At 57.4% G+C, this 26,111-nt stretch overlaps 10 protein-coding genes across 10 annotated transcripts; 7 read left to right on the top strand and 3 right to left on the bottom strand.

The window, feature by feature from the left end:
- Positions 1 to 75: 75 nt before the first annotated feature.
- Positions 76 to 467, top strand: BKCO1_2300085 (small nuclear ribonucleoprotein; the record flags this gene model as incomplete). Its single annotated transcript, XM_020273038.1, has 2 exons — positions 76 to 228; positions 282 to 467. 2 exons carry the CDS (start codon positions 76 to 78, stop codon positions 465 to 467), a joined length of 339 nt encoding a protein of 112 aa, XP_020130663.1.
- Positions 468 to 1,017: 550 nt separating this feature from the next.
- BKCO1_2300084 (pentatricopeptide repeat protein) lies at positions 1,018 to 2,875 on the top strand (the record flags this gene model as incomplete). Its single annotated transcript, XM_020273037.1, has 3 exons — positions 1,018 to 1,557; positions 1,611 to 1,949; positions 2,003 to 2,875. The coding sequence occupies 3 exons, from the start codon at positions 1,018 to 1,020 to the stop codon at positions 2,873 to 2,875; spliced, it is 1,752 nt and encodes a 583-aa protein (XP_020130662.1).
- A 404-nt stretch (positions 2,876 to 3,279) lies between these two features.
- On the top strand, positions 3,280 to 5,119 carry BKCO1_2300083 (phosphatases ii; the record flags this gene model as incomplete). The annotated part of the gene is made up of 2 exons (XM_020273036.1): positions 3,280 to 3,282; positions 3,362 to 5,119. 2 exons carry the CDS (start codon positions 3,280 to 3,282, stop codon positions 5,117 to 5,119), a joined length of 1,761 nt encoding a protein of 586 aa, XP_020130669.1.
- Positions 5,120 to 6,491: 1,372 nt separating this feature from the next.
- Positions 6,492 to 9,653, top strand: BKCO1_2300082 (aaa family atpase; the record flags this gene model as incomplete). The annotated part of the gene is made up of 1 exon (XM_020273035.1): positions 6,492 to 9,653. One exon carries the CDS (start codon positions 6,492 to 6,494, stop codon positions 9,651 to 9,653), a length of 3,162 nt encoding a protein of 1,053 aa, XP_020130668.1.
- Positions 9,654 to 13,387: 3,734 nt separating this feature from the next.
- On the top strand, positions 13,388 to 14,466 carry BKCO1_2300081 (uncharacterized protein; the record flags this gene model as incomplete). Its single annotated transcript, XM_020273034.1, has 3 exons — positions 13,388 to 13,484; positions 13,543 to 14,126; positions 14,179 to 14,466. The coding sequence occupies 3 exons, from the start codon at positions 13,388 to 13,390 to the stop codon at positions 14,464 to 14,466; spliced, it is 969 nt and encodes a 322-aa protein (XP_020130667.1).
- Positions 14,467 to 16,805: 2,339 nt separating this feature from the next.
- Positions 16,806 to 18,259, bottom strand: BKCO1_2300080 (rna-binding la domain protein; the record flags this gene model as incomplete). Its single annotated transcript, XM_020273033.1, has 3 exons — positions 16,806 to 16,917; positions 16,975 to 17,944; positions 18,010 to 18,259. 3 exons carry the CDS (start codon positions 18,257 to 18,259, stop codon positions 16,806 to 16,808), a joined length of 1,332 nt encoding a protein of 443 aa, XP_020130666.1.
- A 455-nt stretch (positions 18,260 to 18,714) lies between these two features.
- Positions 18,715 to 20,070, top strand: BKCO1_2300079 (30s ribosomal subunit s4; the record flags this gene model as incomplete). Its single annotated transcript, XM_020273031.1, has 3 exons — positions 18,715 to 18,747; positions 18,814 to 19,251; positions 19,303 to 20,070. The coding sequence occupies 3 exons, from the start codon at positions 18,715 to 18,717 to the stop codon at positions 20,068 to 20,070; spliced, it is 1,239 nt and encodes a 412-aa protein (XP_020130638.1).
- A 310-nt stretch (positions 20,071 to 20,380) lies between these two features.
- Positions 20,381 to 21,619, bottom strand: BKCO1_2300078 (carbohydrate-binding module family 18 protein; the record flags this gene model as incomplete). The annotated part of the gene is made up of 4 exons (XM_020273030.1): positions 20,381 to 20,890; positions 20,978 to 21,052; positions 21,425 to 21,441; positions 21,505 to 21,619. 4 exons carry the CDS (start codon positions 21,617 to 21,619, stop codon positions 20,381 to 20,383), a joined length of 717 nt encoding a protein of 238 aa, XP_020130639.1.
- An 876-nt stretch (positions 21,620 to 22,495) lies between these two features.
- BKCO1_2300077 (ab hydrolase superfamily protein) lies at positions 22,496 to 23,813 on the top strand (the record flags this gene model as incomplete). Its single annotated transcript, XM_020273029.1, has 3 exons — positions 22,496 to 22,552; positions 22,622 to 23,065; positions 23,223 to 23,813. The coding sequence occupies 3 exons, from the start codon at positions 22,496 to 22,498 to the stop codon at positions 23,811 to 23,813; spliced, it is 1,092 nt and encodes a 363-aa protein (XP_020130716.1).
- Positions 23,814 to 23,961: 148 nt separating this feature from the next.
- On the bottom strand, positions 23,962 to 25,848 carry BKCO1_2300076 (uncharacterized protein; the record flags this gene model as incomplete). The annotated part of the gene is made up of 6 exons (XM_020273028.1): positions 23,962 to 24,417; positions 24,485 to 25,049; positions 25,102 to 25,233; positions 25,534 to 25,541; positions 25,612 to 25,687; positions 25,760 to 25,848. 6 exons carry the CDS (start codon positions 25,846 to 25,848, stop codon positions 23,962 to 23,964), a joined length of 1,326 nt encoding a protein of 441 aa, XP_020130717.1.
- Between the last annotated feature and the right edge of the window lie 263 nt (positions 25,849 to 26,111).

The following is a 26,111-nucleotide window of genomic DNA, read 5'->3' as shown; positions in this document are numbered from 1 at the left end:
ACGCGGACATGCAGGTGCTGACTCTGCGTCTTCAAGCTGCCTTTAGGCCTTCTCAATGCCGCCCAGGGCCATCCCATGCTCGTTGAGCTCAAGAACGGCGAGACGCTGAACGGCCATCTGGTCAATTGCGACAACTGGATGAACTTGACCTTGAAGGAGGTTGTGCAAACGAGCCCCGATGGAGACCGCTTCTGGAGGCTACCCGAAGTCTACATCCGTGGCAACAACGTACGCTGCTCTGCGCCCGCTTCCTCTGCCGACCACCGCTAACCTGGGTCCAGATCAAGTACCTGCGCGTGCCCGACGAGATTATCGACTTGGTGAAGGAGCAACAACAGCGTGACCAGGCCAACCGTGGCGGCCGTGGCGGTGGTCACCAACGTGGAGACCACGGCGGACGTGGCGATAGAGGCCGGGGAATGGGCCGCGGAGGTCGTGGTGGCCGTGGCCGCGGCCGTGGCGCATGAGCTCTGGGCAATTGCAGTGGGAGGAACATATCCCCGAATTGGCTTTGGAATGTCGAACGCTAGGGCGCATGCAGCTTGCGAGACATCTCGGGCTGGGTGTTCGTGTATACCACAGGGGCCCTTCTGGTGGAAAGGGCTGGCGTCGGAGAGATCTGAATCGTCGTGGAAGAAACGTGGTGGACGCGCACATGCGCAGAAACCGTTTCTACGGGTTTGAAGGTTGGCTAGCACCAAGAAAGGACTGGAGCCGAAGCATGGCGGAAAAATTAAAGACGTTTCGGCGCACATGTTGAGTCGTTAATGTCGTCACGAAGTTTTGCAATATACCAGATCATGCGCGCATTGTCGCCGAATTGCTCGCCTTGCCAAGTTGACCCGTCCCTAAAAATACGCCAGGCGTCAGTGAGAAAGAGCCGCGGTGGATTGGGATTGTACCTGTCGATCGAATGCTTGTCACAGGCAGCCAAATGTTGCGGGCGGAGAGCTTCCGCGCCATGTTCCGCAAACGCTAGACTTCGCCTCGACAACAACAACACCAACATCCCTCCCAATGACCACGCCACCATTCATTGTTGACCGGCTGTGGCATTCGCTCTGTCCCACATATGCGCGCCTCTCCCTTGGCTTCCGACGTGCCCTCCTGAACAAGCCGACTCGCCGCCCAAGCGTTCTCTACTCGAAAAGCGCTCCCTCGCCGGCGCAATGTGCCCGACATTCGAGCACCGCAGGGCCACCACTGCGATTGGTTTCGCCCGGAGCCCAGCCCTTCCTAGGAATGAGGAAGAAACGCGCATATGAAGAGAGACTGGTTTCGGCTTCGGATGATGAACTTGATAACATCGAGACGGCGCAACTCTACACCCGCCTGCGTCGATGTGCAGCGGATGGAAACGTGGAGGCGGCCGACCGCCTGATTTTTTACCTCCTAACGAAGAGGGGAGAAACGCCGAACGTGGCTCTTTACGCTGCAGCCATCCTGTCAAACGTATCGGCGGAAAACGGTTCCGCGGCGAGAGCTTCTGCGCTGCTGAGGGAACTGGGAGAGGAAGGACTAGAGCCGACAGCTGAAATATGTCACAACATGCTCAAGGTGCGTGCACTTGTGTATGGATCATGCTTGCTGCGGGACTGACCCTGACAAAGGTCCTCGCCGCTCATCCGGACTACCTTCTTACAGACGCCATTACCGAGTACATGCGCCAGAGATGGCTCAACATTTCGGCCGCCGGCCGCCACGACGTGGTTGTGGGTCTTCTTCGGGGGGGTCAGTTTGAGATGGCGCTGAGGAGCATGGATAATATGGTTTCTGAAGGCATCCGCATTGAGAGCTGGCTATACGACATGGCAATCTACATGCTATGTGACGTTGAAGAGGTCGATGAAGCACTCCGGATTGTGCAGCAAAGAGTCGAGTCTGGCGAGCACGGAATTTCGAAGACACTGTGGTCCAGCTTACTTGATGCTGCTAGCAACACGTACAATGTGAGTTTGCACATCTACGCCGATGCCCATCCTTCCAATTGACAGATTGCTAGTTTGCGGCAATAGACTACATCTGGAGACGTCAAGTTGGCCCAGGTTATCTCAACCCTCCATCCGGCACCTGTTTCAATATTCTTGGTGTTGCAGCGCGAGTCGGGGACGGCGACCTGGCAACAGATGTTTTCCGTGTGTTGAGCCAGCGGAAAGAGGTGTTTACACAGCAGCACTATGAAATGCTCGTGGACACATACATCCAAGTTGACGACATGCGGACGGCCCTTTCGGTACTATGCATCATGCAGGCCAGTGGGACGCCGCCGGATGACTACTCAACAAGGAAGCTTGTTCGGTGGACGTGCGCGCATGCCGAACGCCCACTGCAACTGTTCGAACAGCTGCTGAAGCTAAAGGACGAGGGCTACAAGGCTCCTCTCGCAGCAGTCAACGCGTTGATCGAAGCAGCAGTCAGCCGCGACGACTTGGATACAGCGATCGACATATACAAGGCTCTGCACACAGTATGCGAGGATGGCCCGTCAACGGCAACTTTCAACATCCTGTTTCGAGGATGCCCTAAGCGCAAGGACCTCGCCATGTTCCTGGCGGCGGAGATGGTGGAGAGAAAGGTGGAACCGGATGCGCTGACGTATGACCGCCTCTTGCTCATCTGTCTGATGGAGCAAGACAAGTACGACGATGCGTTCCGATACTACGAGGAGATGCGAAGCCGCGGATGGGTACCTCGGGCCGGCACATTCCTCGCAATGGCGCGGCGGTGCGCGCGGGCGCAAGACGCACGTGCGTGGGAGGTTGTGGAAGAGATGAAAGAGTGCGGAGTGGACCCTCAGAACGTCAGGTTTGTGAGAGAGTGGTTGGACGCCAATTGGGGCAAGGCGTCAGAGCAGGACACGGAGCTCACGCGATAGGGGATTTGAGACACGGATGCAGGGAGGCACCAATGAAGGCGAACTGAGCCCTGTGACGACTTGATTCTGCAGGGTGACTGCGGCGACAAGTGACAAGCACAAGATCTGACTTCTTGGCATGGCTTGATGTGGTGTTGGCCCGGGGGACCGCTGGTCATGACGTAAATCGCGCTAAAGGCAGCCGAACGGCGCGCGGGCAGGTGCCAGGGTGCCAGGGCAGGCCATGATTGATCTTGCCCACTGAGCTCCAAAGACAACACCCATTCACCCAGCTCTCTGTCCTCACACGAGCCATGAGCCCGCCGCCCGCACGCCTTCTGACATCAACCCAACAACGCTGCGTGGCATGACCGTCATCCCTCCACCGTCAAATTTGAGAATCCCATCTCGCACCTGACCGCGTCATGGTGCGTAGCTCAGCCTTCTCTGCCAACGCCCCGTATCCATGAACCCCGAGGTTAACACAAGCTTTCGCACGATGAACAGGCCTCCCTTCTCCGCCAAATCGTCGCGGGTCCGCGCGCGCGGCACCCGGAAGCCGGGCTCGACCTGTGCTACGTGACGGACTCGATCATCGCGACGTCGGGGCCGAGCGGGACCTATCCGCAGCGGGCGTACCGCAACCCGCTCGACCAGCTGGTGAAGTTCCTGGACAAGCACCACCGCGACCGGTGGGCCATCTGGGAGTTCCGGGCCGAGGGGACGGGCTACCCGGACGAGGAGGTATACGGACGCATCTGGCACTACCCGTGGCCCGACCACCACCCGCCGCCGTTCGCGCTGGTGCCGCGCATCGTCGCGAGCATGCGCAACTGGCTGCAGGCGCACAAGGACAACGTCGCCGTCGTGCACTGCAAGGCCGGCAAGGGCCGCTCCGGCACCGTCAGCTGCTCGTACCTGATCGCCGAGGAGGGCTGGAAGGCCGAGGACGCGCTGAAGCGCTTCACTGAGAGGAGGATGCGGCCGAGCTTCGGCCCTGGCGTGTCGATCCCGAGCCAGTTGCGGTGGGTGAGCTACGTCGATCGGTGGACGAAGAGCGGTAAGGTGTACGTCGAGCGCCAGATCGAGATCCTCGAGGTCCACGCCTGGGGCGTCCGAAATGGCGTCAAGGTCAGCGTTGATGGCTTCGTCGACGAGGGCAAAGTGATCAAGACGTTTCACACCTTCAGCCGGGCGGAGCGACAGATTATCAAAGGGTCCGTCAAGGACACGGGCGGCCTCGCCGATGTAGTCAACGAGATCCTTGCGCAGCGGAAGCTGGAGAAGGCGGCCAAGGAGGACCAGACATCGGGCTCGTCTACACCGGTGGATCGCAAGGCCAACAAGGAGTTGCCGCAAGGTTCGGACGAGCAGGAGAGCGAAAGCGACAGTCCGTCTGAACACGGTGACATCATATTCAAACCGTCCAAGCCAGTGGTACTCCCGACCAGCGACATCAACATCGATTTCGAGCGCCGCAACAGTGCCTTGTACGGTTACACCATGGTCACGTCAGTTGCGCATGTTTGGTTCAACACGTATTTCGAAGGCAACGGCCCGGAGCAGAACGGAAAGGCTGATGCTTCTGGCACATTCGAGCTTGAATGGGACAAGATGGACGGCATCAAGGGCAGCAGCCGGAAAGGCACCAGAGCATTCGACAAGATAGCGGTCGTCTGGAGAGCCATCCCCGACTCAGAAACGGGCCATCCAGGGGTGGTGATTACGGAGCCAAAAGTGGGCGAGGAGGTGCCCCAGTCCAAGCCCGCCGATTGGAAAGGCGGACAGCCGTCAGCGCATACCGGAACTGCGGCAAAGGAGCTTGGCCTGCGGACCGAGACGCCTCCCGGCGGCAGCCCCAATCTGTCAAAAGCAAGCAGCGTAAAGACGCAGGACAGCGCGGGTCTGGTGACTACGGAAGACACGATCGGCGAGGCCATGGGCTTAAAGGCGCATGGGCGTGACGGCGAGGAAATCATTCAGGCTACGAGCAGCAGCTCTGAAGACGCGTCACCTGTCAGATCTCAGCAGCAGCAGCAGGCTATCCCGACCATCTCTAACCCAGAGCTCGCAAGTAACGGCATAGCGGCGCAAGACCAGGCGGCCAGCCCATCTACAGAGCCGACGGCGGGAGTTGTCCAAGGGAAAGAGCACGTTTCGACGGGCTCATTGCCAGGAGGGGTGCCGGAAGAAGAGATGAAGACGGCTCATCCACACGGGCTGGGCCACATGAAGTCCAAGAAGGACTCCCAAACAAGCTCGTGAGGGGCGGTGGATGGTGATCCCTGTCATATGAAAGGGGGAGAACTCGGGGAAAGGGGGGAGGAACGGCACGGGGAGGCGCAGCAGCGGCATTGAGATGCAGGTCGGAAGTTTTGGGAACATATGGAATGCAGTAGATGGTAATGCAAGCCTCCCGTTTGTCCATTTTCTTTTTCTCTACGCGCGCTCGCTTGCTTTATTGGGTAAGCGCTTGAGCAACGGAAAGGAGCACCCTGGTTATGTCCAGCAAGCGATGCATGGAAAGCGAGGCTGCTTCGAAGTCAGTGCTTGTGGAAGGCTGCATCGATGTGTCGACTGGGTAGCATGACAGGCCCACGGGCTCAAAATGAAGCCGGGCTTTTCGGAGATGCAGCTCCAACATCTCGCTGGCGATGCCTAGCTGCAGCACTTGCATATGCACCTCTAGCAAGCGCTGAGTGGAGGCGAAGCAACGGGCCAGAGGAACGACGGCAAGTGGGCAAGTGGACAAGCGGATGTGATATCTCGGCGAGACGGTAGGCAGCCGTGGAGTGGCAATTATCGACGCGAGACTGGGAGGCTGAGAGGGTCGAGGGCGCACATGTCGCTGGGTGGGATGACTGGATTAGCCGGACAAGGCTGCACGCCCGGTAAGCGCGTTGGTGACGCGCAATGCACGGCCATTGGCCACGCCGGCAGAGGCAGCGGTCGGGACGAGGCAGCAGCCTTGTTCAGCCTCGCGCTCGCGCACTCGAAAACGAAGGGTATTTAACATGGCGGCGCCCGGGTCGCATGTGGCACGCAAAGCTCATGCAGTAGCCACCAAACCCCGAGGCACTACAGGAGCCAGCGCAGCAAGCCAAGCTCCGGCATTCCCAGTTACACCATCCCTCTTTCTCAGCAGCGGGGGCTGCTTGCACTATCCTTCTCTTCTCACCGTTGCTTTGTTTTCCTTCTCGCCCCTACCGTCAGCAGCCACTACCGCCAGCCCTGCTGCAGCCCACCCTGCACGCGCCTGGTCTGATGACTTCAGCAAACCACCTGCCCATCGTCGTTCCGCTGGTCCAATTTCCTGTCCACGTAATAAGCCTGTGAGCCTCGTTCATCGCCGTGCCGACCGCTCCTGAAAAAGCAACATCGCCGCCCCTCCTTCCGCTTTTCCGCCCTCCCTTCCGCTCTTGTCTCCTGCCCTGCCTCACCTAATCCTATTTCTCGCCATCGTCGTTGCTCCCCCAACCCACCCATCAATTCAACTTTCTCCCGCCTCCCGTTCACTCCCCGCACATCCACAAGCGGCAGTCTCCCGACCCGCCCGCCCGGTCAAGCCACACCGCTCAGGGCACGGAAATACCGCTCTTACCTGCCGGACTGTACCAACTACCTACCACCCTCCACTATGGACAATGCGCGGGACAAACCCGCCGACGAGAATGTCGTCGTGAAGGTCGATGCCTCGGCCGAGCCGGCAACGCCGTCGTCGTCGTCACCTCCTTCCGCCACCGCCGAGCTGAATGCCGGCGGAGGCGCCGCGGAGTCCAATTCAAACGCCCAGGACGGCGGCGTCAACAAGAAGTCGGCCATGTCCGCCGCCAAGGGCAAGAAGGGCAAGAAGTCGTCGTCGACGACGAAGAAGAAGGCCGGCGGGGCGGCGGCGGCGACGGCGCGCTGCCACCACCACAAGCGCCATGGGGCGAAGAAGAAGCGGGGCAAGCATCACGGCAAGAAGAAGTACCTCAGCAGTGATGATGATGATGATGACGAGTCCGAGACGGCGGACAGTGAGGATGACGACTCGGGGGATACCGGGTCGACGGCGTCGTCGGCGGCGGATGACAGCAGCAGCGAGGATGAGCAGCAGCAGCTCAAGGCGAGGAAAAAGGCCGGGAAGAAGGAGGCGAGGGCGCGGAAGGCGAAGGCGAAGGCGAAGGCGAAGCGGAAGGGCGCCAAGAAGCACGGGAGGAAGTCGAAGAAGTACGACTCGTCGTCTTCGGAGAGTGAGTCTTCCGAGTCCGAGTCGGAGAGCAGCTCGAGCGACTCGAGCTCCGACTCGGAGTCGGACTCGGAGTCGGAGAGGGAAAAGGAGAAGACGAAGCGCTCGCGTCGGCGCCACCAGGCCGAGAAGGCTCGTCGCGCCGCCGCCAAGGAGCTGGACGAGTCGGACGCGACGGCGACGGCGGATGAAGTTTCCGAGGATGGGTCGCTGTCGGGCCATCTAGTGAAATTGTCGACCCAGCAGCGGAACCAGTTGCTGCTGCTGAAGCAAGAGCAGCAGCAGCAACAGCAGCGTAGGAGAGCGTTGGCTCCCCCGGATCCGCTTGAGCTTTCGGAATTGCGCTTGCAAAGGCTCGCTGGCGACCTCAAGGCGTTGAAGGAATTGAAAAAGGAGAAAAGGGACACTAAGAAGAAGGGGAAGAAGTCCTCTTCGTCGGGCAAGCGCGCCAGCACACTGGAATTCAAACGCGTGGACGAGTTGTGGGACAGCAAAATCCACAACTACAAACTCACAGAAAGCGCTGAAGACCCCGTGGACGAGTTCAATTCCACCATCTTCAACGTGCGCAGGAGGTTCGATTGGGAGAATAAGTACAGGAATACGGTGGTTGACATCAAGTCCAAGCTCTTGAAGGAAGCGTTGCAAGAGGTCATGAAGGATGTGAAGGGCGTCTCGCTTGTGGAGGAGCAGCCTTGCGTCGATCCCAACATGCTATTCCTCTACCTCGAAGAGCTTCGTCGCTATGCGAAAAAGACGCTGAAGTCACGGGCGAGGAAGCAGAAGAAGAAGAAGACCAGGCGGAGGCTAAAGTTGATGGCTGCCCACTGCAAGGTCATGATCGGCTATCTGGATGAGGACTACGACGAGACTAAGAAGACACTCTACCCCATGCTGGAGGCGGGCAACATCACTTTCGATCTCCTGTGGGCACTTTTTAAGCCCAACACTATTGCCTACACCACGACATACGGATCGGTCGAGGATCCGCGATGCTTCAAGGTCGACTATGCCACCAAAGAATCTTCCTTCATCCGCGGAGACTGGTATTCCATCGAAGGGCGTTATCTTGAGTATGACGGCAAGACTTTTGGGTTAGGCGAGATTGAGATCAACGTCGATGCCTTCAAGGGCCCTCGAAAGATCACAAGTTTGGCCACATACCCGCTCCGATACCACAAGGATCCGGACGGCATCAGGAAGCAACTTCTTGAGCGCGGCAAGCGCTTCGTCACCATGACTGGAATGAACTACCGGTTCCACAAGGGCTTGGCATTCGAGAAGAGGAAGAAGATGGTGCTGAAGCACAACATCAACGGGCGGGTCATGATCGATCCTGCAATATTCCGCCGCATCAACCCCAACTACCCCATCTCTGTGATCAAGCCCAAAGACCAGGATGGGTTGTACGACTTCGCCAGCTGCGGGTGTAGCGATGACGAGTCTGACGACGAGCTGGAGGGTCCTCAAAACTTTGGCGAGGAGAGGGAGGAGCGACAGAGGTACAGATTCAAGATTGTGTATGACGAAAAGAAAGAAGCACATGTGATTCAAGTCCCTATCGACGACGAGGGCAATGAGATTCAGACCGAGAAGCTGGAAAAATTGTCAGAAGATGGAGAGAGTGCCAAAGAGGGCAATGACGAAGGCAAGACGAAGCATGAGTTCACCGAGGAAGAGCTTCTGATTGCTTCTCCTGTGGTGTTGGGATTCGCTTTCTCCGAGAAGCGCTGGATGGAGTTTTCACTGTCCGGGGTCCGAGATATCGAGTGGAACGAAGGTGCTTTCGATTCCCTCGTGCTCCGGCAAGACCAGAAGTCCATCGTCAAAGCACTTGTATCGAGCCACAAGTTCCACGCGGCACAAACCATCGACGACGTCGTCCAAGGCAAGGGCAAGGGCTTAGTCTTTGTGTTGCACGGTCCCCCCGGGGTCGGAAAGACGCTCACTGCTGAAGGCATCGCGGACTACCTTAAATGCCCCCTCTATGCCGTCAGTGCGGGCGAGCTCGGGACGGATAGCTGGCGGCTGGAGCAGGAGCTGCAGAAGATCATGGATATCGCCCACAGCTGGGGTGCCATCCTGCTGCTGGACGAGGCCGACGTGTTCCTCGAAAGGCGGCAGGTGCACGACATCCATCGCAACGCGCTCGTGTCCATCTTCCTGCGGCTGCTCGAGTACTTCCAGGGAATCCTCTTCCTGACGACCAACCGGGTCGAGACGTTCGACGACGCATTCCAGAGCCGCATCCACATGGGGTTGCGGTACGAGGAGCTGGGCCACCACGCCAAGCGGCAGATCTGGCGCATGTTCCTGCGGCGGGTGCGCGAGATGGAGACTGCGGACATGGCCGAGTTCCGCGACGAGGACTACAACACGCTGGCACGCAACGACCTCAACGGGCGGCAGATTAAGAACGCGGTGCGCACGGCGCAGGCGCTCGCCGTCAACATGGGTGAGAAGCTTAGCATGGAGCACATCAAGCGCGTGCTGGCCGTCGCCGAGAGCTTCGAGCGCGATCTCAAGGGCGGCAGTGGGTATGAGGATGCGATGAGGAGCTACACTTGATCTTCTACCCACCTTCTTCCAGCCAGTTTCCCTTTCCTTTTTTTTCTCTCTTTTTTTGCCGTCCTTTGGGTTCAGCGGGCATGATAAACACGGCTGGTCTTTCGGAGTGATATACGGACGAGCATGTTCATAACGGCTTAATCCTTCATCTCTTCTTTCTCATTCATGGTCTCTCTCTTTTGGAGTACCGTGTATCTCGGTTCGGTTTTCATAGTGGAAAGATGGTGTCTAAATGCGGGTTTGATTTCGAAAAGGGTTGATACGTACATCTCCTTACACAGTTGCCGGCACCGGTGCGAGGAGGGGCAGGGGATAGCTGGTTTGTTTCAAAATGGAAACGGATAGGAACTCCCCTCAGATATTGAAATGCACACTGATTCGGACGGCTCTTCCAAGTCCCGCGAGAGAGAGAGAGAGAGACATGCCTTGTGTTTGATAAGACGTCGGTACGGTTCATCCGTGTGGTTCGGAGAGGGAGATGCTCAGTATTTGCAACAGCAAGGCCACGGGGTATGATTCGGGTGAGAGAACAGTGCGCGTTACAGGGCGTAGAAGCAATTAGATGGAGCGAGAATAGGAGGTGGTGGGTGGGGCGGAGAGCATGCTGCGCTGATTGGATGGAAAAGGGGGAAGATGATGGGGAGGGTGTACAGAGGCACCGTGATGTCTGAACGGGAAGAAGATTTAGGGGAGAATGAATTCGATACTTTGCTTTGCCCGAGAGCGATGCGGCGCATGCGTAGGGCGTGAGCGTGCGATACACTGAGCAAAGGCCGTCCTGTTTCCGGCAGCAAGCGAAAGCAGGGCGAGATCAGATACTCGAGAAGCGTCGAACCGCCTTTGCGTCTTCTCGCACCTTCCGTTCCTGAGCTCTGTGTCCCGTTTTGGGCTAGCTCCCACCATCGCTTTTCTCAACGCCGTGCCTTCTTCCCTTCCCGCTTCCGCTTCCTCTCCCCACCACAACCCATATATCCCCATTGTCTCCAACCTGCCAGCCTTCACTTGCTCGCCTTCCTGTACCAACTGAGCCCAAATCCCCTTGGCTCCAGTAACGCTGCACCCGACAGCGACTCCGAACTAATTGCGAGCCCCTTCCTCGCGTGGTTTGTCAGCCTTCGAAACGCAGCGGTTGGGGTATTCGCAGGACTGGCCTCTGGTTGAACCCTCCATATGCACTTTATTGGTTCCCCCACAAGGAAATGCGCCTGTGCTCCCACCTCAGCTGTGGGGTCAAATCTGCCAGAGCCAGCTTCACTATTTGAATTGGGTCTCGGCGATGATGAAGAAAGAGCGGGGAAGACTTGAGCGCTCCATGACGGTCTGGCACTTTGGCACCCACGTGGAACCGGGCGATCCAGCAAATCCCCTTGGGGAAGAGGAAAAGACGGACCGCCACCCATTACGATTTTCGGTCGATCATCTGACGGCCTCGAGTGTATCCGACTCCGATGGCTCTCGATCTGTTTGTTTCACAATCATGTGCACTCCTGCACCCGTCGGCATACCAGGAGGCCCAGGCGTGCTTGGTGGTGCACGAGCATGACGTCCATCCCAGTGACGTGGGGCTTTGGAGTTGACGGCGCGCGCGCCCCTCACGTCCAGCCTCCATGTTTTGACTGGCGTGCGAGGAGCAAGCTAATCACTCCGAATACCCGGGGCTAGCGGATATACGGAAGACACGTTGCCGCCGGCGTGCTTCTTGCCACTGCTCGTCGCCTTGCGCTCTGGACCAAGCGTGGTACTGCGACCCGCACTGACGAAGCTATGCATTGGCCGCCCTGCAGGCGAAGAATGGAGGCGAGCCAAGCCGGCAGTATCTCTTGCGCACTCTGGGCGCAAATGCGATACGAAGCGTGCGTCAGAGAAGGAAACACATTCTGACGCCGCGGCATGCTTCCGACTTGGCGGTGTGGGTCGCGGATGGCAGCTACACCAGAGGGTCAAGGCTGCGGTTGGGCAAAACGATCACCATGCCCAGAGATTTGAGGGCATCGTGCACGCGTCTGCTATAAGCATGCTAGCCACAGCACCGGAAAGGGGGCGGTACCTGCACCGGACAAAGCGAAGTTGGGCACTGAAGATCATGCAAAGCGTTTTAATGAGCTTACGCCTGCTGCAAGGGCAGGTGCGCAGGCGGTGGCCCAGAGGGAGCGCTCGGCTCGTGTTGCAAGATTTCTGACGGGGCACAGGAATAGCAAGGCTTACGTGACAGGCGACACGGATGATGATAGAAGAGCAGCGCGACGATGAAGCAGCTTGGCAGCTGGCAGCTGGGCTGAGATGCGGCCCGGGCAGGGGGAGGGGGAGTCCTGTGCGGATCTGCCGCCGTGGCGATCGGCGCCGCCCTCCCAACACCACCACGACGGTATACCCATGGATGCTTGAGGCAGTGCAGCTTGGGCCCACAGCAGCCGCCGAGCCCGACGCGTGCCAAGCAGAAACGTCACGGTTTTGGATTCGCTGCGCGCTACGGGCTCCGGCACTGCACTGTGCTGCCTGCCAAGAAGCGTCTGTGGATACTGGTGATGCACGAACGCGCACACATTACAGCCACGGCGGAACCTCTTGGCATCAGACGTGTGGCTGCCAAGCCCCGTGTAGAGGCGGTACGTCTGTTTCGTTTATTTGCGACGCACCGCTTCTCCACCCCCTGCTGCATCTCCTGCCCCTTTCGAACATGGCGGGAAACAAGCGGGAGCCGATCCGTCCACTGACCAGCCCATGTGGCAGCCTAGTCCCGCCGAGAGATACGTAGGTCGAGCACGACAATAATTTCACTGCCCTAATTAGGCCTGTGGACTCCGCCCATCCGGGATAGGGAGGCTCTGTAAATACAAGCGGCGTATTTGCACAACACTTGGCGCCCAACGTAACGTCTTTCACCGGGTTATGGGGCACACCGGCTTATGGGACAGCCAACAAGAGAGCCAGATCAAGTCGCTTGGTTGGCTGTCCTATAATACGGTGTGCTTCTCGCTTGCAGCCTCTGCAAACGAGTTGCAGTCCGTTGAACAGGTGGGAAAAGTGCCACCATAGAAGGTATAGCGCAAAAATCCACCCAATCAAAGTCGCAACATCTCGGTGACTAGGCCAGGGTCTTGAGCCGTTCTAAAAACTGGGCCGTGCAGACCCCCCTCCATTCCTAGAGTGTATCGTACTAATCCCCAGCGTTACAGAACCTCCCTAATACCGGCCAGCCTGCCGCTCCCGCCTCGGCCGCTCCACAACAAGACTCCAGCCGCTTGCCAACAGACATCTTTTGCGGCATTGACAAGCGTTGCCAGATGGGATTTCTGCGCGAGGGCACTCCGTCGTTTGGTGCGCCCATCGACATCTGGCAGCAAGCTTCTCCCCTTACTTCCAACCTCATACCGCACGTCCATCATGACTCTTGCGATCGGCGCTCCAAATGCGTGCCCTTATCTCGCCAAGCAGAGCAGCCGCAAGCCAACTGCGCTGTGCGCCACTCCCGGACATGGAAGCTTAACTGTTTGACACTATGACCACACCCTAGCGTATTCCATGCTTGTTTTTTGGGCTCGACCGCGGATCCGCGCGAGGAGATCGCTGGAGGCCCTTCACCCAGCCAGGTCCAGCTGGCGTCCTTTAAAGGAACACAGGGCCCGTCAAGAGCCCAGGCCCAGCGCCCATCTGCCGCCTTCGACGTTTGTCGGCTTTCTTACATCTTCTTTCTTCTAGAATCCTTTGGCATCGCCAAACTATGCGAAGACAAGATGGCCGACAACATTTCGCCCACTAGCTGCAGCACTCGCAGGACTTCGCTTGCTACCATAGACCTCGAGAAGGACAGAGTCCAGACGCCGGATTTCGGTAAGTGTGCCGAGCCAACTAGTTCCAGTTTGGGAATGTATATTGACTCGTCACGCAGGCGGAGCCGTTACACCCGCTTCACTTGAAGCTCAATGTGCAGAGCCGTTCGACTCGGACGTGGAGCTCCTCACTCTCCCTCCTATGAAGCGTTGGCAAGCCTACCTCAACCAACAGATCGCGGTCGATACTCTTCTCGAGCTTGAGCTCTACATGTTGAGTTTCGCCACCGGTATCCAGGATGCCATGACTTTCGCTTTCTACGGCGTCTTCTGTTCCAAGCAAACCGGAAACCTTGTCACCATTGCCCTTTCTGCCTTGGACTCCGAGGCTGTGGTGCAGACCGAGACGCACATTGCCGTGTCTTTCGTTTCCTTCCTTGCCGGCGCTTCGCTTTTTGGGCACTTCAACAACTTCATCGGAAGGAAACGTCGCGGGTGGTTGATCTTTGTCAACGCTTTCCAGACGCTCATGGTCATTGCAGCTTGTGTCATCAGAAAGCACTCGGTAGATAACTTTGGCGTCCTTGGAGAGGGCGGACCTGACCGATTTGCTGCCGCCGCCATCGCTCTGCTTGCCTTTGCATCTGGTGGTCAAATCTCGCTCGCACTATCAGTCGGCATGGCTGAAGTGAACACCACAATGGTATGTGACGACAAACATGCATGGCACACACGGCGCTAATTCCCTCGAACAGGTCACCGGCGCTTTGGTCATGCTCGCTCATGACCAAAAGATCCTCCACAAGCACAATCCGGGCCGCAACCGCAAGCTGTTCTTCATCGGCAGCATCCTTGGTGGATCGTTCCTCGGTGCCATTGCGAATCGCTATGCACACTCGGCTCTCTCGCTGCTTCTTGTCGCTATTTGTAAAGTCGTCGTCACTTTCATGTTCCTATGCAACCGTGGCGTCAAGAAGAAGCCCGGATCATCCGAAACCGCCGAGAGCTCCGTGGGCCTGACCCAGATTATCTGGGGTGATTGAATCAACAACTCGGGCCGGTGGGCGAGTTCAAAAAGAAACATGGACAAGGAATCTTGGCCCTGAAAGACGGGACCATGCGATACACAAGAACATCCAGGAGTCCGCAAAGAGACCAGTGGCCAAGAGTCTACCGCTTTTGCTGGCAGGCGACAGCGAAGCGAACAGCAACAAGCTTGTGCTTTCGGGACACCTTGGAACATAGTTACCTTGGTGGACGTGGAGCACACATCGAGTGCTGACGGCTGCATGCTCGACATGTGCCTGCTCACTGCCCACCTGTGACAGCCAAGGCCGGAAGCAGCGTGCCTCACCACGGTTGCACCTTCTTTTTCGATGGTCAACAGGGAAATGACCGTCACTCCGCCTCCTTCGAGCTGCGGCACATATTTCTTCAAACTTCTCAAAGCCAACTTCAAGGCGCTAGCATCTTCACTCTCCCGACATTCTTTTCTACTTTCCTTCACATATCCTCTTTCCTCTCATCCATCGGAAGCAGCAAATTTACTTGGGCTTCTCGCGACTAGCGCAGGCGTTGGGGGTTTCAATCAATCATTGACGTTCAAGGTTCTGGAAAATTGCGCATTAGGCGACGGCGTTGGAAAAGTCTTTTTCTTGTTTACTGTTCGATGCCACCATTTCTTGTTATACCCCGGTTTTTCCCATTCTCAGCGTTACTGTTCTCTGCCTACTTTTCTTAACATTCTTGCTTGATATCCAAACTTCACCAATTCTTCATCACTTGCATCTATTTCCTAGATGCCGCTTATATAACATACTGTGACCGGCTTCTCGGCCATCATGAAAAAGAAAACAAAAAAAAAACTATGCAGCTGCTTGTAGCTGTTTCTCAAAATTCTGTGCCAACCGCATTCACAGCCAATCGACGTGAACAACATGGCTCTCTAGAGTGGGACTGATAAGTCCAGACTCACTCACCCCCAGGCGCTTGAAACAAGCATGCATATACCTACCTCGTCGTCCCATGCGAAAGGCCGAACAGGAGAACTCATTGCCCGGATCTACAGAGTACATATGTACACAGTTCTCCGCGGCGAATGCGTCTCGGCCAAGCGGAGCGATACAACCCGCTCCAGATGAAGTCTTCATTCGACTCTCTCCCGTTTCGCCTAAATCCTGTTCCACCCACTCGTTCTCAAACAAGGAAACTGCGAGGCGCTAGCCAAGTCCATGAATACCCAGAACTCCTCCCCCCTCGTCATTCTCGCTTCACTTTTCCCTCCCGCCCGTTCCGGGGGCCCCGCATCGCGCGCACCTTTCCTTTCCCACTTGCATGCTTGCTTTCCTCGATTCCTTCGAGCGTATGCATGCACGTATATATGTACAGTACATAAAATGTACGCATTTTATTTCCCTTGCATGCCGCTTCGCTAAATCGCTCACTCACCCTTCAAGTTTTTTTTTTTTTTTTTACCCCATCACCTTTGTTTCTTGCCCGCACCTTGTAATAACCTCGCAACTCCTTTTTTTTTTGCTGGTCTCGCCTTAGGTCCGGACTTCAGCTTCGGAACCTCGGGCAACTTCGCTGGCTGGCTTTTCCCCCCGTCATCGCTGTGCATAATGTCTCGCATATGCATGTGTACCTTTACCCCCATTCCATCCATCTCGGGTTGAGTGGAAATAAGAGGGGGAGAGAGAGAGAGAGAGAGAGAGAGAGAGAGAGAGAATGTATGCTCCCGGTCTGACCTGGTGTATGTACCTTTCTCTTTGTGGGAGTTGGGAGTGAGTGCTTGATGCGGCATCTACTTCACCTGGTCTTTTTCTCAGTCTCCACATTGCTCGTTTCCAATTTACTTGAGGCAGATGGAGAGCCATAGGCCGAACGAAGGCCATCTCTTCCACTGTGTGAGAAAGCGCGGCAAAACTGCAACCGTTGCAACGTCAGAAAGTCACGTAGGGCAGAAATGCCAGTCAATTTTTGGATGGATGGTATTGGTATCTCCTGTGCCCCTTCCATCTATGTGCACCACCGTAAGGGCCCTGAGAGAAAATAGCAATCAGTCAATCCCCATAAACTCAGGTGAAGACGCCGAGAAGTCGAGGAAAATCGACAAGGAGAAAATGAGGAAGAAAAAAAAAAGACCCATTTTTTGGTGCTGCTGTACTCAGCAAGCTCCCCTACGCCAGTACCCCGTAAAGGGCACACGCATCATGCATGCGACGTGACTTGATGCGAGCCCAGTCGATATGCAAAACAGAATTGAAACATTCACGAAAGCAGTGCCGCCTTGGGCACGGCATGAGGCCCTGGTGTTCCGAATACCCTCATGGCCTGAAGCTTTGCGGACTGCAGGTGGAGAAGCGTACGCGGTGCGAAAATCTCAAGCGGTGACCTCCTCAGGCTTGGCCTTCTTCGCACCGTTGCCGGCAGCGTCATCCTCGGCGGGACGCTTCTTATTGGGCTGCTCGGTCGCCTCAACAATGGGAATACCCCTAAATGTGGAGTTAGTCATGGTTCTTGAGCTTGGAAATCTACCACAGTGCACTAACCTGGCGTCCACCTTCTGCTTAGGGGCGGCCTTCTCCTCATTGTCCCCCTTTGATTCACGGTCGCGGTTACGGTCACCGCCGCGCTTGTCACCGCGACCTCCGCGACCACCACGGCCACCGCGGCCACGACCCTTCTGGAACTTGTCGCGGCCCTCCTTCCAGTTGCCATCCGAGCCCTTCTCATTCCTGTCGTCGCGGCGACCACGGAAGCCGCCACGGCCGCGGCCGCGGGTAGGACCGTTAGTCGAATAGTGCGGGGGCCGGGGGGGCTGAGCCTTGATCTTGCCCTCGGCGATGTCCTTGGCCTTCATATCGACGTACTCCTTCTTGCTCATGAACACCAGCTCCTTGTCCTCATACTTGGGCTTCGGGTCGAGGGCAAGGAAGTTCTTCTGGGTCTCCTCGTCCTCGAACTCGACGAAAACGCTGCCCTTGAACTTCCGATCGGGGTGAGTGCGGCGAAGGCGAATCGACTTGAAGGGGCCGTAGGTCAGGAAGAACTTTTCAATGTTGAACTGGGTCATCTCGTCCTCCTCAGGGAAACCCTTGGCGTAAATGCTGCGCGGCTGGGTCTTGTCCTCGATGAAGCGTAAATTCTTATCGACGTAGTGGTTGCCAAACTGCTTATCGAGGGGGATTTTACGGCGCACCTCCTCGCCCTCGGTGAGCTCGAGGAAGTCGCTGGCCTTGATGGCTTCGACGACGGCCGAGTAGGGTTGGAAGCGGCGCATGCGGGTGAAGCCGTGGACAAGCTTGAGGGGAACGGGCTTGTTTTCATAGCCGGCGACGTTGTCCATGAGGTACTTATCCACAGGCAAGTTAGAGTCGGAGAAGTAGAATTCAACCTGCTTCCTGATCTCCTCGGGATCACTAGACTCCTCGCCGGCGTAGGCCGGCTTCTTCTGGAAATTTTGCTGCTTGGCGCGAGGGTTTCTGTGGTTCGTCGTGTCGTCCTTGGCACCCTCGGTAGCTGCAGAGTCGAGTTATTACGCGCTACAGCAGTCGAGAGAGCGCATGGGGGCACGAAGCACATACACTCATCCTTCTTGGACTCGGACGTCTCCTTGACATCATTATTGGCCTCGGTGACAGCCTCGGTGGCAGACTCAGTGGCAGCCTCGGTGGTAGCCTCAGTGGCAGCGTCGGCGACAGCCTCAGCGGGCTTCTCAACGGACGCGCTGGCAGTCTGCTCAACGGTGGGAGCGGCCTCGGTGGCGGGGGCAGCGGCGGGGGCAGCGGCGTCGGCGGGAGCAGCCTCAGCGGGCTGGATCTGGTTGTCGGACATGGTGATATCGACAATGGTGCTGGTTGCAAGCAGAGAGTAGAGGTGGGTGCTTTAAGCAAGCGCGTAGGCTGGGCGGGGCAAGAACGGTTAGAAGTGAAATTTCGGAAGGATGCGACCAGGCAATGACTGGACGGGCGTGACTCACGTTGGGTCAGAGGATCGGAGGCAGTGCAGCGACCCGCGGCAGGCAGTTGGAGGGCGAGCTCTGATTGTGGGTGGAGGAGCAGAGGGTGAAGAGGCAGGCGCAGAAGAAAGTTCCGAATGGAGCGCGCGCAAAGAGCAAAGACGGTGGGCGCGCGGGAGCTCGGACCATGCCAAGACTGCGAGCAGCTGCGCGGCGGATGCGGCCTCCGATTGGCTGCGGGCCTACTAGCTGCGGGCTGCGACTCCAGCGAAACTGTGAATCTGCCTCGAGCCCGTCACGACCATCGCCTGCCCGCGCCCCAGCCCCAGCCATGCGCAAGCGCTTCCACTGGCTCAAGAAGCCCGTACGCCCGCCTCCCGCCTCCCGCCCGCCTGCCTCCCATTGACGTCCGCCTGCTCACTGCTGCCAGAAAATCCGGGCCGACTGGTCCAAGGAAAACCTCTACAACCTCGCCCGCGCAACCATTCCGAACGTTGCCAGCAAGACCTTCTTCCAGCAGAAATGGAACGCCAAGGCCTTGACCCGTGCCTACCACGGTGAGCAGATCCGCGAGAAGCAATGGCAACGCATGTTCCGCCGCAGCCTGCCTGCCGTCGTGTCCATGGACCACAAGTATCTCGCCCGCACCGACGGCAGCGAACAAGCAACCGGCCGCGGCGCCGGCGAGGACGATCCGGACGACATTGCCGCCCGCCGCACCCCGCAGATGACTCCTTACATGCAAATGACCTTCTACCCCATCGAGCGCCGCCTGGACACGGCTATCTGGCGTGCTCTGTTCGCCACGAGTGCTCGCCAGGCTCGCCAGTTTGTTGTGCATGGCTGGGTCAAGGTCAACGGCAAGAGGGTGCGCTCGGCCCCCTGTCCTAGTTTCCACACGCTAACAGCTCCATGGCAGATGATCTACCCCGGCTACATGCTGAACCCCGGTGACATGTTCCAAGTTGACCCAGAGCGTGTCATGTGGGCCACCGGTGCGCGCAAGGACGAGAAGCGCCAAGTCATCAACGTGAATAGGAACCCGACCGAAAAGGCTGCCTCGAAAGACGGCCCCAAGGACGACGCACTTCCGACCGAAACGGACGCGGAAACGGAAACGGATGTCAAGGCCGAGGCCGAGCCAAAGACTAAGGATGCCAGCACCGAGGACGTCAAGAAGACCCTGAAGTCCTTGATGGAGCGGACGGAAGCCATGATGGACGACACCAAGGAGATCTCGGTGAAGCGCAAGCAAGATCTTCGCGGTTTCCGTGCCGCTCTTCGTAAGATGCTTTCCCGCGCCAATGGACTTTCGACCTCCGCCACCGATGACCTCGAGGCTCGCCTGGCTGTCATCTCCAGCAAGCTAGCCAAGCCTTCTAAGAAGGTGAAGGAGCTGCCCCCCGATGAGTTCTCCGAGGAGCAGGAGGAGTTGCTGCAAGAAGCTCTCGAGAAGATGCGCGAGAACCCCTTCGACCCAAGCAAGCCCTATCTCACTCCCTGGAGGCCTCGCGCCTTTATGTCGGCTTTCGCCTTCATCCCTCGCTACCTCGAGGTGAACCAGAACATCTGTGCTGCCGTATACCTCAGGCACCCGGTGGCAAGACCGGGTTTGGCCGAGGTCCCCAGTCCCTTCCACTACGAGACCAACCAGCTAGCTTTCAACTGGTACTTGAGGAGACGGTAAACGTATCGCAGGGGGCTTCGGGTTTGGTATGAGGCGTCATGTAGAACAAAACAGTGGGGGATTCATATATCATTGTACATTATTTGTGAAACGACATTCAAGCACTCAAGGTCAGTGGTACGTTTTGCATGCATCCGTTCGTGTCTCATGAAAGCAGTGGTTTCTCTTAACCCTTCATCTCGCATCCCGTCATTACATTACACTTTCCCAGAGCCCACCAAGACTCGCACCTACGCAGAAAGTCCCCCCTGTGATAGGTAGACCAAACCCGCCCGAGCGCTCTTCAACCCCGAGAGCCGTGCCACACTTGCTACACCGTCCTCTTCCCCGCGCAGCTCCCCCACGACGGCTGGCACCAATTCGCGGCGCCGCAAAAGTCGTCGCCGCTCCCGCAAAAGTTGCTGCCGCTGCAGCACAGCGAGCCCGCACACTTCCTGTCGACGATGGGCCCGCACGTCTCGCCCTCGCCGGCGTCGGGCTCTCGCGGCGCAGTCGTCGACGGCGCCGCGGGCTTGCTCACGCCGGCGACGCCGCACCGGCCGTAGCCCGCCTGGCAGCCGTCGCCGCAGTAGAGCGCCGCGTCCTGGATGTCGTTCTTGGGCCCGCAGTGGCCCGCGGCCGAGCAGCAGCGGTAGAAGTAGCCCTGCGCGCCCGCGCCCGGGCAGGCGACGCCGCCCTGGGCGTGGCCGCAGACGTCGATGTCGGGGACGGTGGTGGCGAAGGTGTGGGTGGCCGTCGTCGTTGAGGTGGTGGTGGTGCTGCCGGTTGACGCTGATGATGATGATGTTTTGGAGGTGGTCGTGACTGGGTTGGACTTTTTCTGGATGATGTGGTGGTCAGCTCTCGGTCCGAACGAACAACACCTAGGTCGAGGAGGACGAGGGAGTGATTTCGGTTCGAGACTTACGGCGCAGCTGGATCCAGGGCCGGAGAAGGCGCTCAGACAGGTGGCCGGGTCGCAGTAATTGGCGCCGGTATCGCACTAGAGAAGAGAGCGGGGTGAATTTTGGTCAGTCCGGTTTGTTCTCTTCGTTTCTTTTTGGATTGTTGGACCGCGATGCAACGCCGTGTTGCTGCTTTCGCTCCCCCTCCCTCACTATCTCCCTCTGGAATCAACATGCAACCTCACAATCTTCGCCGAGAGAACGGAATGCTCGCGGTGCATATCTCGGGCAACGTTTCACAGCAGACAGGAGGAAAAAAAAATAAACGTGGCAAGTGCGAAAACAGTGGCCATCTGACTCAGCGGAGTTGGCAGCACAGCTTTTGAGGCTGAACTCTCTGTAGCCGAAAGAGCAAAACAATCGAAATTGGGGGTGGAGGTGACAGCAGGGGAGGGAGGGTTCAAGCTTACCCATCCATACTGGCTACCTATGAAGCAAAAATATTTAGTCAGAGGCAGGTTGGACATGGGACAGGCATGAATGGACTCACAGCAAGTGTTGGCAGCGCAGACCTGATTGTTGTACTTGGGTCCGCAGTTTTGGCCCAAGACGCTACTCACGAGGAGCAGTAGCAGCAGCAATAGCAAAGAGATGTGGAAGAGCATGGTGACGGTGGTTGCAAGGGTGTACTGACAAACAAGGCTCAGGAAGAAAAAGTCCCAAGAGAGGTTTATATATTCCCGCACCGGCGCTCTCCCCCGGCGCGTTCAAGAGGGTCGGCTGGCTAGCTGTGTTAGCCGGCAGGATTCCATATCACCAAGATGTCTTGGCGGCGCAGGGGCGGCAACACCACACACATGCAGCGGAGTGGAGTGGAGGAGGCGGGAAGAAAAAGCAAGCAAAGGCGGGCTCGTTAGGGCATTTTACTGTGGCGCCCGTCTCGACCGTGCGACTCGAAGCGCCGTGCTCGTATTCCTTTTTGGGTCAGGCGGTCGCCTGTCCCTGGCGGCTGACGATCCAGATCAACATGGGCTGGGCGGCTACGACGCGGTGTGGGTCGATGCAAGACAGATGTTTGGTATCATTCATTGCTTATCAACTGGAACATCGGAAGTGGCTTTGGCGGATGCTCTGTGCTATACAGGTTTCTATTTTGAGCCATCTCGTACGGCTGTGGTTGCAATTGTGGATCGGCAGCGGGTCGTAGTTTGCTGCAGAGAGCATTAGTGCGGATCGTATGGCCGAGGGGCATGATCCCTGATCGCCGTGGACTTGGCCATGAGTGTTCGAGCGCAGCCTCTTCAACTTCAAAAGACTATCAAGAAAATGACAATGATGTGAGGTTGTGGTGTTGACTGTTGACCCCGCTTTGCCATGGATCGCTTCCTCATAGGTATTGCCTCGGTTCGGCTTGCTCGGACCTACCATGATGGTCAAGCTTTGGAGGCATATCTATCCTCCATCAGCCTTTGTACATACTTGATTTTTTCCATTCGCATTCTCACGTAGTATATTTCATCGAAGCAAGAACACTGACAACAATGACCGAGGTTGCAGACTGGACACATCTCGCCCAAATCGATCCCGAGTTCGAAAAAGTACATCTACAAGGGCCATCCACTCCCAAGCAAAGACTGAGATACAGATACTAAAACAGATGATTACAGCTCCTCCAGACGCTCCCTGCCCCACCATCCATCTCCGACACTGTCCGCGATGGCATTCCCGCACTGCGCACCCGCCTCGCGGCCGTGAAGCGCGACATGAACGCCAAACTCCTGGGCGACGCGCACCTCGACGAGATATCCATCCTCGACACCGCCGTGGCAGCCCGTGATGGGTACCAGATCCCCGTGCGCATCTACAAGCCTATCAGCGCCACCCACTCCCCTCCTCCCATTTCGCCAAATGACGGCAGCGGCGGAGGCCACCCCCTTGTTATCCTTCTCCACGGCGGCGGCTTCTGCCTTGGCGGGCTCGATAACGAGGAGTTGCTGTCGCGGAAGCTGGCGGCGGCGTTGAAATGTGTTGTTGTCAACGTCGACTACCGGCTCGCGCCCGAGCATCCCTTCCCAGCTGCCGTGAACGATGCATGGGATGTTGTCAAATGGGTGAGCAAACTCGGCCAACTTTCCCCATCGTCTCTTCAATATCCGTCTCACTCTCTCTTCCACTCTCATTGCTTCCCTTTTGACCTTCCCTTCCGCAACGTGCAACCCCCCCTAAACACGTCCCGTACAAGCACGCCCGTCTCACCCACTCGACCAGGCCGCCACCACTCCCAACGATCCCCTCTCCACCGCCGATCCAACCGCCGGATTCATCGTCGGCGGCGTCTCTGCCGGCGCCAACCTCTCCGCCGTCGTCGGCACACTGGCGCGGGACTTGCCCCTCTCGCCGCCACTGACAGGACTCCTCCTCTCGGTTCCGCCGGTGTTGAACGCCTACGACCCGCCAGCCGCGCACGCTGGCTCGCTTCGCTCCTTTGAGCAAAACGCCGCGGCGCCTGTACTGGACCGCGCCGCCGTCGACGCCTTCTTCGATGCCTACGCGCCCGACCGCGACTCCCCGCTCTTCAACTTGTACAGCGAACGACAGCCGCCGGTCGTCAGTCGTGCGGGGCTGCCCCCCGTCTACGTGCAAGTCTGCGGGCTGGATCCGCTGAGGGACGAGGCACTGTTGTTTGAGCATGAGTTGAGGACCGAGCATGGGACGCCGACGAAGCTGCAGCTCTACCCGGGCTTGCCGCACAGCTTCTGGAGCTTCTTCCCGCAGCTTCAAGCGAGCAAGAAATGGATCCGAGACACCCTGGAGGGCGTGGAATGGCTTTTGGATACTGGAAGGAAAGAGACCTCGTGATAGAGAGAGGCTAGATGAGGCGGAACTGCCAAGTTGGCTTTCTGTGCAAGTTTCTTTTGATCCTGTTTCGTAGTCTGTAGGTCTACCAATAAGTTATCACAATCTGATTCTCTTCAAAATCCCTGTCCTCGGCAAGGCAGCGTCAGCTTCATTGTTCCTTTTTGATATTCCTTTCTTTCTGGGGCTTCGCAAGCATTGGCTGCAGTGTCTGCTTCATCATGCCGCAGAAACTCTCGAATAGCACCTGTTCCTGCCCCTGGACCCATCTGATTAGGAGCTCGTCGGCCTGAACACTTATTTCGAACCCTAGGGCGATCTCATTACCACTCTCATCCTTGGGCTCCGCGGCTTTGCTGTTCGTTGGTTGCTTCGCTCCGTCTTCCCTTTTTCTCTTCCTCCGCGCTGATCGTGACCAGACGTTCTTCGTTGCTCTACCGTATCCAAGGCGTAGCTCCTCATTCCACTTCCATTGAAGCGCCAGGTTGTGCATCGTCTCGTCGATCGCTTTTGCGAAGCGCTCCATCGGTACATCCGAGATGGGAAGCTTGTAGTCCGTTGGCAATGGAAGGATGTGCTTGATGTTCATATCCCGGCGAGCGATTTCCTGTACCGGAATTAGCGGTCCAACGAGATTTCGGTAAATTAGTGAGCAATTATCCAGGCTCACGTACCGTTCTTGGTCGTAGATCCCGCCAACTCCAGCCTACGGCCCATCTTCTGGTCTTATGTTGTGCGCCTAGGCAGCACACCGCCCAGTTCCTGCAGCCAAGCTCCCGTAATTTCTCCACGAGCTTGACAGTACTTGATAACTTCCCCAGCATAGACGTGTACCACGCAACCTTTTCTTTGAGCACGCAGCTTTCCTCGACCATTCGGAGCACAAACCCCAGATCGCCTCCTTCTGTTACCATCTCCACCTCGGCGCCAGTGCAGACCGAATTTGGTCCCTTGTCCTTGCCTTCACCAGAAATAGAGGCTTTCCACTCGGCGATGGAGGAGAAGAAGGGGGGATTGCAGATGGTAAAGTCGAGCTGGTCAAGTTCAAGTGCCACCAGCGGAATCAGAGGACCATCCCGCTTTGTTTTCATGACATGGCAGCGCGCCGAAAATCCGTTTGCCTGGACGTTTCTTAGCGCGTGCGAGAAGTTGAGCAGATCTATGTCGGTGGCATTCATGCGCCATTTTGGCCGGGTCCGTAGCGCGAGGAGAGTGTATATGCAAGATGCTCCACAGCCGCTAAGATGGCGTAAGATTGGACACTGAGCGTTTCGGAGGCAAAGTTACGTACATATCTAAACCTATCACCTGCCGGTCTTTATATGGGTTCGGGGGTGGCGAGGTGGATGTGGTATCAAAACGATCATAGTAAGACGGATTGATTGATTCGACCAAATCTTGGATCCAGCGGACGTAGAGATATCTGAGGATATGGTCAGGAGCTGCGTATTAGAGATGATATTCCATCAAGGATTCAGATGTGATTCGCTCCTCTGAGAGGCGAGTATTCGACGCAACGGAGGCACGAGAAAGGCCAGGGTAACGGTTGGAAGAATCGAGGGGGCTCATGTGCCTTGGCTCCAGCAGCGATGGATGCTCGGAACCCCTCTCAGACAGCGGCCAGAATAGCCAGGCGCCGGCCGGGTAGAGTTGCAATGTGCTGCGGGCAGTGACAGAGCCGAGCAGTGAGGAAGACTGAAGGGGAAGGAAGAGCGGCACTTACCGGGAGGTCTGGACAATGAAACGTGGAGGTCAGTCACCGCTCGTGCGGGTCAGGTTGGTCACGGTGCAGCCAGCTTACGGGAGGGCACAGCCTGTCCGGCGGAAGGTCGACGGTAAGGTCGAAGTCGCGTCTCAGCAGCGACGCGGTCAGCTGCCTGCAGGGTGTCGTCGTCAGCACAACTAGGTACCCGGCGATGCACTGACCACGGCGCGTCGCGACAACGTACCTCACAGCGCGGGGGTCGTGGAAGTCGACCTTGTCCTTGGCTGTGGAGCGGATCTCAGTCAGATCCGGGTCTTCTTCTCCGTGGAGCATGGTTGCCCGGTAAGGGTTTGCGGCGCCGTGTCAAAGTTTGAAGGAGGATCCGCGAGCTAGGTGGGTGCTCAGCGCAAATCCCATTTCGTTAAGAGCGCCTGAGGCAGCTGCCCGTCACGCCTTACCTACCCACGCCTGGAGGCAGGAACGAAATATTCCGGGAACACTTTCACGACGTCGCTACACGTGCGCTTGGCCTTTGCTTTGCACTCCTTCTGTCGCTACCTGGACATGTAGGAAGCTAGGAAGCCGGGTTTGCCCGC

Source organism: Diplodia corticola (genome assembly GCF_001883845.1).
Source record: "Diplodia corticola strain CBS 112549 chromosome Unknown scaffold23, whole genome shotgun sequence".
NCBI lineage: Eukaryota > Fungi > Ascomycota > Dothideomycetes > Botryosphaeriales > Botryosphaeriaceae > Diplodia > Diplodia corticola.
Note: the sequence above shows the minus strand (reverse complement) of the source record. Positions and strands in the feature narration are given on the sequence as shown.